Raw genomic sequence first — 13,138 nt, 5'->3', positions numbered from 1 at the left:
GAAAGAGAAGAGGGTGGCTGCATTACAGAGGCTGTAAAATGGGATTTGAACCACAGAGACATAATGCTGAACTTGACTTGGAGTGATACCTCACTGAATTATTATAGTCTTTACAAAAACATGAGGCCTAAGAGGCTACTATTTCAAGAACAAGGACGCTCAATTTGATGAACATGTATTTTTTTTTTTTTTACTTACTTGACTCATTCTTAATTCTTCTAGAGTTCCCCAAGCAACTTTTTAAAAGTTTGATTTGGTATGAAAGAAACAAGGGCTGAAGGATTTCCTACCAGCAAGGCCTGATTTCAACAAAAAGGATCTCAGATCTATGCCCGGTGATAATGAATAGTGCTGAAAGGAACAAGAGCCAAAACAATGTCAATAAATAATGAATAGTGAGATGTTTCACCACTTGCCTATTGTGTCTTGCACAGCTGCCAAGATGCTTCAAGAGTTTTAACCTGTCAAGTGTATTGCCTGGCTTGAGTGCAAATCCCTTTCCATCTCTGTACAAGTTTGATGTCAGCCATTGTACAAAGAGTCTGAAGACCTATGAAGTAAACCACACAGGGTATACAGCCAATACATTCTGAGTGCCAGTCCAAAGCCCAGATAAATGAGGAGGGTAGCAGGAGGAATGGCATACACATGAAAGTTTTTGAAATCTCATCCATATTTGGAATTCTGGTCCCAACCCTGGATAAATAAGTAGAGTTGGATCAGGAAAGACATCTGGCATAAATTTTGCCAAATCAAATACGCATATCACACCTCATGTTTCCACATCAGATCAGTTGAGGCCCTGTTGTCCAACAGAGTGTCAGTGGAAATTGGGCTACTGGGTCCTGGCCAAGCAGTTAAGTGTGCTTGTTTCCAGCGCAGAAGGTTCCCATTTCAAGGCCACCCTTGATCATTCGCTATGTAATGTGGAGGTGCATCAAAAAGGGTATCTGGTGTAAAATGTGTCAAATCAACATTTAGATCCAATTCGGATCTGCTATGGTGACCCTGAGTGAAACAAGGGAGAAGCTGAAGGAGCTTATTTTGGGTGAAAAAGGAGAGGCAAATAATGTGACTGGGGGCAGCAGGAGAAGAGGGAACATCCCGAATGAGCATGTAATCACATGCTCATCCATTGTCAGTCCACCTCATGTGTCAGAGGATCCATCTGTATTATCATGTCATCATGGCTGTTAGACCCCATCTACATGGCCACAGAGTGTATCAATGCGTCACAGAGACGCACTGACTCACAGTGACACGCGGTGTATTCAGTGTGATTGGACAATGTTCATATCTAGTGCACATGATGACTGCGTGCCACAGATTTTGCACATTACAATATTTCCTTTGTGCATTGAACAGGATGGGGAGGGGGAGTCGGCTAATCTGTGGCACAATCAGGACATGCTGACGTGATAAGACTGCTCCGAATGCTGGTGGATTGCCATTTCAGATGCCAGTTCGAGCTACCAGTCACACAGCAGTACAACCGCCATACGACTATTCCCCAGTTCAAATGCAGCACGACAGTAGTGTGCCTGTTCTCTACATTCGTGCTGGACTGCCAATTTGGTGAATTTCCCTAAATCCCCACAATGCTGTCCGAGGAATTTAAATGTAGCTCAAACACAGCACGAATTGCGCGAATGTCGTTCGAAAATCAATTTGTATGGTATTCATGCAATTTCGTGCTGCAGATCAAAATCAATTCAACTGCAGGTCGAATGTCCATTGCTACAGCAGTAAGAATGCGGTACAACTGACTCCACCACCATTCTGATGTTTTCCAGCACGAGCGACACACGAATGTGCTGACTGTTGTAGGAATGTTGTACAAGGCGTTCGAATGCAGCACAAATGTCATTCAAATGTCAATTTGTATGACATTTGTCCAATTCATGCTCTAGTGTGACTGGGTATTAGACTTGTATGCACCAAAATCTCTATCCAGGATGAAGCACCCAAAAATGACCATGCCCTTTTTCATCCCAAGTGTTAGTTCAAATACAGCTGTATTTGCTAAACTGCAGCAGCTACAGATTTTCCAAGGTAGTCAATATGTTCAGAATGATCAATACATGTTTAGAAGGGTCATAGAAAAGTGTAAAATTTAAATTTTGATATTTTAACAGAAAACCGTGAGAAATCATAAGGTCAAACAAACTACATACAGTCCGGAATTGCCACATACGAGGTCTGTTGTAAAAGTAACGGACCTTTTTATTTTTTTCAAAAACTATATGGATTTGATTCATATGTTTTTACGTCAGCCAAGCTTGAACCTTCGTGCGCATACGTGAGTTTTTCCATGCCTGTCAGTTGCGTCATTCGCCTGTGGGCAGGCTTTGAGTGAGCACTGCTCCACCCCTCTCATCGTTGTTTCATTGCGAGGAAATGGCGGAATGATTTGGGCTTTTTTTCCATCAGAATTTTTTCAGAAACTGTTAGAGACAGGCAGCTGGAAACCATTCGAAAAATTGATCTGCTTTCGGTGAAAATTTTACGGGCTTCACAGAGAATAAGGAGTGTTACTACAGCTTTAAGGATGGCCCACAATGGCGCATGGCGCGCCGCGCTCCGAGCCGCCATCGAGAGGCAGAAACCACCACATCATTTCTAAACGGATGGCTGTGTGGAGCCGGGACCGTCGTGTGCAATTTCTCTGGTTATCACAAGAGCTGGACATCAGCCATTTTCCGGCAGATATCACTTTTAACAAGAGATTTTGTCATGGAAAGAAGCGAGGAGGCTTCGCGCGTCACGATCGATTCGCTGATGAAGCGAGACAAAGGAACACCTCCGTTTCGGTGTGCCAGAGGACAAGCCCAGCTCTCCACAATTTCTCTTATACTCACTCGACTGGTAAGCACTGAAAGCCGAGATAGGCATGTCCCAACTTGTCCTCTGGCACTCCGAAATGGAGGTGTTCACGAAGATGAAGGTTCAAGCTTGGCTGACGTACAAACATATGAATCAAATCCATATAGTTTTTGAAAAAAATAAAAAGGTACGATACTTTTCTAACAGACCTCGTATAACTTAAACTTTCTAGGCTTAAATTATGTGCATATATCAAATCAAATCAATTGTATTTATATAGCGCCAAATCACAACAAACAGTTGCCCCAAGCCGCTTGGGGCAACAATATATGTTGGGAAAGTTCCCAGATAATCTCTAAAACTTTTAAGATCCCCAGATACTGCTGTCTGTTAAAGAAACAGGTTTTGTTTTGTCCTCTTCACTTTAAATCAATATTCCATTGATAACAGTATGACTAAAATAAAAGTTCATTATATTTGGCAAATGTTTGTTTCTTTCAGTGTAATAAGTTGACACACTTATTTTAGCCATTTTTCTTTTAAAATATCAAACTAGAAATTTTACATTTTTCTATGACCCTCCAAAACATGTACTGGTCATTCTGAATATACTGAATACCTTGGAAAATCTATAGCTGCTGCAGTTAGGAAAATACAGCTACATTTGAAGTAACACTTGGGATGAAAAAGGGCATGGTCATTTTCGGGCTGTTCGTCCCGGATAGAGATTTTGGCACAAGTCCCAAGTTGTTCACTGGGGTCATATTAGTCTACAACAGTTGAGTTATCCTCTTCTAAATGATGTGCATAAATGTCTTTGCTAGGTCCTCTACTTAAAAGCACTCACCCTCACCAGCAACATTTCAGAACAATCTGATGTGCTCTTTATACCCTTTGTGATAGAATTTGTGCAATGTCAGATGACTGTAGATGGAGACAGCCAAAACAAGTATCATCTTCTGTTTTTATTGGTGACAAGCTTTTCCCCACCTAAATGGTTTATTGAAAAGGATTCTGTGAAAAGCTGAGAGATGTTCAATTTAAAGTGCTCAGTAGGGTCACAAAAAAGGCAGAGCTTTCTGAGAAAAGATACCTTTTCTCTCGGCAGCTGCATGTGGTTGCATAAACTCAGATCCCATCTGGAGCAATTTGAAAAAAAGATGCTGCTCCAAACAAACAAACAAACAAACAAAAAAACATGATATGGACATGGGCCTTACATCTTCTACAAGCCAAGGAACCAGAGCATGAAGTGGATGAGGATCCATGACTACCCATGTATGGCACAACAGTCCATCTGAAGTTAATTTTCAGCAGTGCTAACTTTGACCATTTCGTCACTTACTGAAAATTGTAGAAGGTTTAAAGGTTTAAAGTACTGATTTTGCTGAAGGGCATTCTAGGAGTAAAAATTTGTTTTATAAGCATTCCTTGAAGTGTTTCATCATCTCGGGTGAGATTGTGTTACTGAGTAACACAATCTCAGGTACCTCCATACAAAATTAAAAAAAAATGAATGACCAAATTTTGTTGGAATACAGTCATATTTCCTTCACAGGTTGGATTTATTTTCTGAATAAATCTACTAAGCGCATGTAAATATTTATTCAAATTTGACTTTGTGCCCATTCACCAAATATTTGATAATTAAATCTAATACATTTCAGATGATTTTTTTTTCCCACAGATTTTTAACACTGACACCACTGTGTAGTCTACAACAATTATCCTCTCCTAAATGATGTGCATAAATGTCTTTGTTAGGTCCTCTACTAAAAAGCACTCACCCTCACCAGCAACATTTCGGTACAATCTGATGAGCTCTTTATGCCCTTCGTGATAGATTTTTTTGCAATGTCAGCTGACTGTAGATGGAGACAGCCAAAATAAGTGTCTTCTGTTTTTATTGGTGACAAGCTTTTCCCCACCTGAATGGTTTATTAAAAAGGCTTTTGTGAAAAGCTCAGAGATGTTCAATTTAAACTGCTCAGTAGGGTCACACAAAAAGGCAGAGCTCTCTGAGAAAAGATACCTTTTCGTTTGGCAGCTGTGATGATGTTATCACACAACACATCACGCCCTTTAGCAATGTTTAGCAAGAAATACATCTGAAATTGTTTATTTGCAGCTGGCAGCTGTTTCTCACTATATTTGGGTCAATCAAATTTGGGCAGCCATTAGCTCATCTGTACTGTCAAAAGTAAGTAAAAATTTGGTCATAACTTTGAAAACAGACTTGATTTCTTCTTAGCTGGTTAACATAAATAAATAAAATTGAATGTGCCATTGTGACCTTTGCTTACAGTGGACTGATGGAGACAAATAATGAGCAGGGTGTGGCGTCCATAATCAGTAGTTTTAAACACAGGTTTTAAAACTTTACATTAGTGAGGGAAATATGCACATTTGTACACCCACACCTAAACTCTCTATACTTCTTAACATATCTATTGATATTCTATAGCACATTCAGTGGCCAGTGAGAAGTCATTGTGGTGTGTTCTCCATTTTAACAACCTTTCTAAATACCGGACCAATTCAAATCATTTTAATCCAAAGGGAAATGTTTAACCTTATTCTAGGTCAATTCTCTCTTTTCTCCTGAAAGTACAAAGGGAATTTTGTCTAATTTTTAATCATCAGTGCACAATAATTAAAAAATTTCATTATTATTTTAGCAAAATATTGTTTTTTAATTTATGTTGTCATTACAATTAAAGTCATAAAATAAAAGGTCATCAACTAAATATCATCAAAATTATCATTGATAAAATTAACACTGCTTCCCTGCCTACCCATTAACAGCTGGGTGGACTGGGAGAATGAAGATTAAATGTCCTAACCAAGGACACTGGTAGGTAGCCTGAACCAGACACCTGGCACTGAACCCTGTTATATATATATATATATATATAAAATCAATAAGATCCCTTTGGCAAAGTCCTTAATTCCCAGTGTTGCTCCTGGTGAGTAGTTCAGCGCCTTGGATGGCACCACTTTGACACTGATGTGTGTGTGAATGTGTGAATGTGAGACAACACTGTAAAGTACTTTGAGCATCTACAGCAGATGGAAAAAAAAGCGCAACAGAAGTGCAATCCATTTTACCATTTTACTATGTGGACTTAAGTGACATAAAAGCATGTGGACAGTGCATAGAATGACTGTGCCCATAATGAATTCACTCCAAATGAAAGTGCATGCATGCTATGAACAACAGCAACAGATCAGCAAATTAACATCAAACATTTATTTATTGATTTTTCTTTTTTTTAATATAGGGTGTCCTGACCTGGGACATAAACCGACATCTGTCTCTTCCCAAACATGAGGCAATCTATTGCACAATTAATCAATTCATTGATTATTAACTGATTATAAAGATAATCATCGGCTATATTGGGAACTGATTCGTTATTTTGATGTGTCTTTTTAATGTCCAAATTCTTACACTTCAGATTCGTAAGTGCAAATATCTTCTGGTTTCTTTACAGTTAACTGAGTATCTTTGGTCTCTGTGAAACACTGATCAATATTTTTCACCATTTTCTGACATTTTATGAACAGCTAATGGAGCAATCCTGAAAATTAGCAACAGATTAATTGAGCTTTGTGTCTCAGGAAGAGTGGTCTCCTTTTTTTATTTTTGTCACTTTATATGTTGGGGTTTAACAAACAATTGTGAAATAAATACTTTTAAGGACAAGATATTTTATTGCAAGGTTGACATTCATTACTATAAAATGAACTAAAGCATATTGGAATAATCCATGAATAATCAATAGACTAATAAAAAATGCTAGATTAATCGATTAATAAAAAAATAATAGATAAATTATTCAATTACAAAACATAATTAGAGCTGTGCCAGTCTGTGGACAAAAACTACATTTTTTTGTGCAGTGCAGAATTCTGCTGACTTCCAAATTACTGTAAAAGTTACTTTACCAAACAACAACAACAAAAAACAAACTAAAGAGTAAACATGAAAATCCAGTGAATCATGTTTTCTGCAGATATTCAGGTTTACAGTTGTGTCTCAACGTGCAACATTTAGCTTTAGCTTTACACAGCTACCCTCACCCAAACGACAGATTGCAGGAGACACAATTTGCCACCAGGCCTCTAAATGTGGACATAAACAAAGTGTGTGTCAATGAAAGCGAATGTGGCACAGAAAGAGAGATGCAGGCTGATGGTGGATTTCTGAGTGCGCTGTGCTGTATTTGCACACAGACAGAGCCTCGTCATCCCTCTGTGATTACAGGAGCGCTTCACCACAAACACAACACGACTTATCAGAGACGGCCAGGTTTTCTCAGTCCTTCCTCAGCCATCACTCTCTGATCGCCTTCTCACATGCACTGGCGTGCACACGGACAGACGCGGGTGGCGGCGGCCCAGTGACAAACCCTCTGCCTCTGATTTTCACAGCTGCTCCACTGAGACCTCAAAGCTTCACATTTATCCCTCCCCACAACGCAAAACTGATAAAAGATGACTGACTCCTGATGATGTGTCTTCAGGGACACTGGAAAAAATGTAAACAGCTGAGATGTGAAAGAAAAGGTCTAACTGGAAGTGCAATATAAGGTGGTTGGTGTGAGTCGGTGAAAACAAAAAACAACTCTTTTCAAAGACAGACAAAATAGCGAGATGGAAAATAGATTATTTTCCAAGCACAAGCCTATAAAAGAAGACTGTAGGTAATACAGAAAAAAGAATACCAATGCATTTCTATTTTTAACAGAGCATAACTTCTCATTTATGGAAATTATTTCATTTTTCCTGCCACTGAGCGTCCATTTGTGTATATGTAAATGTGCATACTTGGACACTAGTTACCGGAAGGTCATTTGGAATATCTGTCCCAAGTTGACTTGCTGGGTTTTGTTGTTGTATCCATGCAGCATCTCACCAAACAGGGTGTCATTGAAGTGGACATTCTGCCTTGGGCATTTTGGTCCCTCGCAGTTGTCTGACTGCAGGAGGCAGGAGCACCCATCCGCTGCCAGTTTGTACTCCTGCACACATCTGAGGAAGTGAGGTAAGCTGTCAGTATCATGTTGTGCATAGTGCACGCAAAGCTACACCCCCCCCCCTCCTTAAGTACTGAAACAACAAGGTCAATTTATTTATTTATTTTTTGCCACATGCTGAAGACATCCGAGTTTGAGATGAATATGAATATAACTGAGAAAAGAGACTTTAGAATATTTGCTTATATGTCCTGGCATTCCTTGTACTGGTCACAGCATACAGCAAAAATACAGAGGAGTGGGTGGGTGAGCTGTGGAGGCAATAACTCAAAAATAATGAATACTACCTTCTTATAACTCACTAAATTAAAATGGCAAATACAGAAGATGAAATCAGTGGATGATGGTTAAAGGTGAGGTACAGGATTTTACAGCCTAGGTTCTATTTATAGGTCTTTTTGGGATCATCTTTCTAATCTGCACAAAAAAGATTTTAATCGATCCAGTATTTAATTTGATTGTTAAAATAGTAATGTGCTAAACAGTTAGTATAGGAAGTGTATGGGGCAATCAGAAAACAGCAGTAAAATGCTTCTTATCACCACTGAATATGCTCAGATATCATTAGACATGTTGGAAAGCATAGAGTGTTACCCTGCAGAGGTGCGCGTGTGCATATTTACCTCAGTAAATGCAAATAATTAGTGCCATACCTTCGCATTCATCTGTGGTGGTGAACAATTGCAACTGTTTTGGTCCCAAATGAAAAGATGGCCCCAAAAATGTTTTAAAATACAGCGTAGGGCGTGAAATCCCGACTTTCTCCACACAACCAATTAAGCAACATTGTTTTTGCTGTAATATCCTGTAGACATGTCTGACACCTGCTGGGTGTGGCACCTCACTTCACGCGATTGTCAACTAGCAATTTAACACAGCAACCGCAGGGAGAAATACAACACCCAACATGTGGCCAAATACAGTACAAAATATGCAACAGAATATGAAAAGTAAAACTGTAATTAAAGAATTGACAGAAGGACTAACAGGGGTGATTCCAAAACTTTTTGTCTGTACTGCAAATTAGTCAAAATGAAAACACTTTTTTAGCAGCATACTGAACTCTTTGCAAAACCCCAGTTTGAAAACATTAGTTTTGAGAGGTGGGGAGGGACCGACCAGTTGTCCGTTTGTGTTTTTGTCATCCACGACCTGGAGAGGTTCCAAAAGTGTGGTGGAATTACCTTGATATTCTCACATCCACACTCCCTGTTCTTTCATTGAACATTTTTGTGTTCAATTCACTTTCATGCTCCTACACTTTCAATACAAGAAAAACAGCATACTAGAATTTACATGAGGTTTTTCCTGGTCTATGATGCAAACACTTTCTAGACTGCACGCGTGATCCCACCTCAGTTTTAGACTAACCCACCCACATCAGGCTAAGTGGTCTTGTGCTTTTAGATGACGTGGGTGGAAACTATTAGTAACACTCGTGTTGTGTTATTCACTGTTTTGCGTCAGGTACAAAATGGGATGCACTATGTTAAATCGTAGAGACAGCATCTCATTTTTAAACTTCAAACACACCTAAGACTGAACATTCTCACATGGCCATGCATGTTTGTAGCCCTGCTTCTCACATAATACTTCTTACAATGTTGCAACTTCATTTCAGTGAGAAAACTTGGAATATTTTATGATTTCAGGGCAGCAGATAACGTGTGGTATCAAAAAGCGTTAACATCAGTCGCTCCCAGCAGCATACATTTGAGCTCCCACAGCAGGAGACTGGAGAGTGACGAGACAAATCTTCCCCCTTGAAGAACACACGCAGGTGGCTGCTGTTTGTAAATTTATTCGGCTCTTCCTACCACTTGATTCACAAAGTTTTGTGGTGATTGGGCTAAAGCTATTTGACTCATCCTCTATCAGACAGACGTGCATGTTTAATCTTGGCAGAGGTAATTGAAATTTGGAGCTGACTGCTTTGACTGTGAAAGATGTGTGCATGAAGGATTATAACTTGGGACATCTAGGAACATGAGTAAGCCAAGGGAATTCAAATCGATCAGGCATTCTTCTACAGTTTTAGTAAATATGTGATGTTGTTAGCTGGATTAGTGGAATGATTTTCAAAATGTCAATCCTCTTGATAAAGTAATTATCTCTTTGTTTGTTTGTCTAACATTTAGAAGAGTTGTTCAAAAGATTTTCAGGTGATATCCACAAAATTTGGTGTGATGATTCATCTTACCAAGTAGAACATTGCTCAAAATTTTGGCATTAATTAGGACCCTGATGTGGATTTTGAAACATTTTATATTTTCTTTCATAGAGGATCTTGGGGGCTTTAACTTAGGTCTGTTTTGTGGAACAGTTTTTCGACAGTCAAACTGTCATTTTGTTTGTTTGTTTTTTTACATTCAAGCAGGAAATATCCTTTTTTTTAGTAATAAATAACATAGTTATCTCTTAATATATTATTTTAATCACTGACTTCAATTTGGGCCGACTGAAATGAATTATATTCTTTATTGTGTTCTGTTTTTTGTTGCTTATTTTTTATGTCATTTTATTTGTTATTATTATTCACCGACAACCCCATGCCATGACAGAGCCTGATTTTTAGACTTGTTTTATACCATATCACTGTGTTTTTTTTTAAAATATATATTTATTTTCCATGCAGTCCCAACTTTTTGGGTTGTAGAAAGCAAAAACTGTTTAAATGCCACAGCGTTACACTGTTGTTGAGCAGCTGCATCTCTTCATGGTCACAGTATAATGTTTTTCAAAAGGAAATCCAGAGAGATTATTATGCCATAATGTAATTTAGTTTAGTTTTAGTTTCAGGAAAATATCTTAAAAATAAAAAGCTTTCTCAGTTCACAAGTATAAACTCAATAGAAAAGTTGGGGGTTGAAGTAGAGGACGTTCATGAAAAGAAGCCTTCGAAAAATAATGTGCAGAAGATAGAGCCAGCATGGGATGACATTCAGGTTTAATCCCTGAAGCTACCTTTCAAATGAGAAGATTGAAAAAATAAAAATCCGAAATCCTTCACAGTGGATAACATTGTATGTGGATTCTACAGTATTTTCTATGGTATTTAAACTGCTTGCAGTGCTTGAAAACCTTATGTATTATCTCTACCAACAATGCAAACAGTGGTATCATTTGAACATTTCAAGTTATTTAATTTATTGCTGTTGATGTAAGTTGATGAAGAACCAATAAATAGTATTACCAGTTGTTTGCTCTTAAATTTCAAATTGGCTGTGCCTCTTCCTCTGTACATTAAAGCCATCATCCTGCTTTGTACAATGTTCATATTATCACTGTGGCTGTCGAAATGATGAATTTAATTTAAATCAATTACAGCACCTACAACATGTATATTTATTATTTTAATCCATCACCCTTTGAACCTTTGTGTTCACATCTCCTGGTCTGTTAATAAAGAGTATTTTTGAGAGTAATAACTGTTTTGGATGTCCTTGGCTTCGGACACTTTTTTCCCATGGTTTAAACAGCACCAGACAGGGTTAGGTGCACTTATTTCCATATTCTCCAGGTTTAAAACAGTCTAAAAATCTCTGATTCGTGATGTTTTTCATGCAGGCTTTAATATTCAATGGGCAGATTTGAAAATAAAATGGTCTTGGATCCACTAAGATAAACATTAAAAGGGTCATCTTGTGCCAAATCACTTTTTAATCTGTCTTTTACATTTTCATGTGTTTGATAATGTTCAACATCTCCAAAGTCTCACAATTCCATAAGTGTTTTCACAGATATACTCCTGAAACGCTGAAGGTCTGTGTATGTGGATGGAGGAAGGTGACATCTCACCATAGGTTGAGGGTTCACCAGGGAAGGAAAAGGTGCTTGAGTGAAGAAAGACAGTGGCCTCGCATTGACTGTCTTCTGCGGAAGGGGTCAAATCAGTCAAGTGAAGCACAGCAACTGGATACAAGCCACAGCTTGTAGTGCATCAGCACCACTGTCAGGGAAGAGGAAACCCCAAGCACAGAATCAACAGTGGTACAAACATCAGATGGTGAACCCGCCCAGCCTCCCAGACCTGTAGTGGGAAAAAAGTTCCCAGGGCACAGGTTTGCCGTTGAAATGGCCCGGTGCTGCTGACAAGAAGCTGTGGGAGACGGTGAATGCTGACTTGAGCCGGACACTCGATCAACTGCGAGGCACAGCAGAGAGAAAGCTGGATCAGATGGGAGACATCATCTACCAGTACGGGTCAGAACGTTTTGGAGTAAAAGAGGCAAAAGTTGCTAAAGAGGCTCCTACCCCACCGGTCTCCAGGAGGCAACAGGAGATCAAGCGCCTCGTCCGACAGAGGAGGCAGCTCAGGAAACATTGGAAGAAAGCTTCGGGAGTACAAACGGAGGGCATAAGCATTCTCCAAAAGGATCTCCACGTCATCTTCCTGGATCTCGCTAATGCCTTTGGTTCTGTGCCTCATGAGATCCTCTGAACTGCCTTGAAGTTCTTCAACATCCCGGACGCCATTACTACTCTGGTGAAAACCTACTTCCAAGACTTGCAGTTCTGCTTCTCAGCTCATGAGTTTACCACCTCATGGCAGTGCCTAGAAGTAGGCATCATGGCTGGTTGCACCATCTCTCCCTTGGTTTTCACCATGGCGATGGAGATAATCATTCGAGCCTCAAGCTGGGTGGTAGGTGGTCAGCGACTCGGCTCCTGTCTGTGCCTCCCCCCACTCAGAGCTTATATGGACAACATCACCACCCTGACCACTACCCTCCCATGCACCAGGAAATTGCTCAGAAAACTGGAGGAGAACATCAGTTGGGCCCGTATGAAGATAAAACCATCCAAGTCACGCAGCATCTCAGTGGTGAAGGGAGTGCTTGCTGATCTGAACTTCTTCATCAGAGGTATTCCAATCCCCACAGTATCTGAGCAGCCTGTAAAAAGCCTGGGAAGGCGTTATGATGCAAACCTGAAGGTCAGTGACCAGATTAAACAACTACGCAAGGACATCAGCACTGGGCTACAGTCCATTGACAGCACCCAACTGCCGGGGAAGCTAAAGATCTGGTGCCTTCATTTCGGCATTCTTCCCCAGGTGATGTGGCCCCTTGCAGTCTACGAGGTCCCCATCTCGACCACAGAGAAGCTGGAAAGAGGCATTACAGCCTACATCAAGAAGTGGCTTGGTGTTCCTCGATGCCTCACCACCATAGGCCTCTACGGAGATGGTATTCTCAAGTTGCCCCTCACCAGTCTCACGGAGGAGTTCAAGTGCACAAAAGCATGCTTGCAGATGACACTGAACCAATCTCAGG

The 13,138-nt window shown here is 39.8% G+C and overlaps 1 protein-coding gene across 1 annotated transcript in view; it reads right to left on the bottom strand.

The window, feature by feature from the left end:
* The window catches only part of LOC117530103 (astrotactin-2), a 362,187-nt gene that overhangs the window by 209,171 nt on the left and 139,878 nt on the right, over positions 1-13,138 (bottom strand). The window contains exon 8 of the mRNA XM_034193043.1: positions 7,669-7,857. Coding sequence (XP_034048934.1) covers positions 7,669-7,857 — 189 coding nt within the window. The remainder of the gene's footprint in view (positions 1-7,668; positions 7,858-13,138) is intronic.

The sequence above is a fragment of the Thalassophryne amazonica genome, chromosome 17 (genome assembly GCF_902500255.1).
Source record: "Thalassophryne amazonica chromosome 17, fThaAma1.1, whole genome shotgun sequence".
In the NCBI taxonomy this organism is placed as follows: domain Eukaryota; kingdom Metazoa; phylum Chordata; class Actinopteri; order Batrachoidiformes; family Batrachoididae; genus Thalassophryne; species Thalassophryne amazonica.
This window is presented reverse-complemented; position numbering and strand designations above follow the sequence as displayed.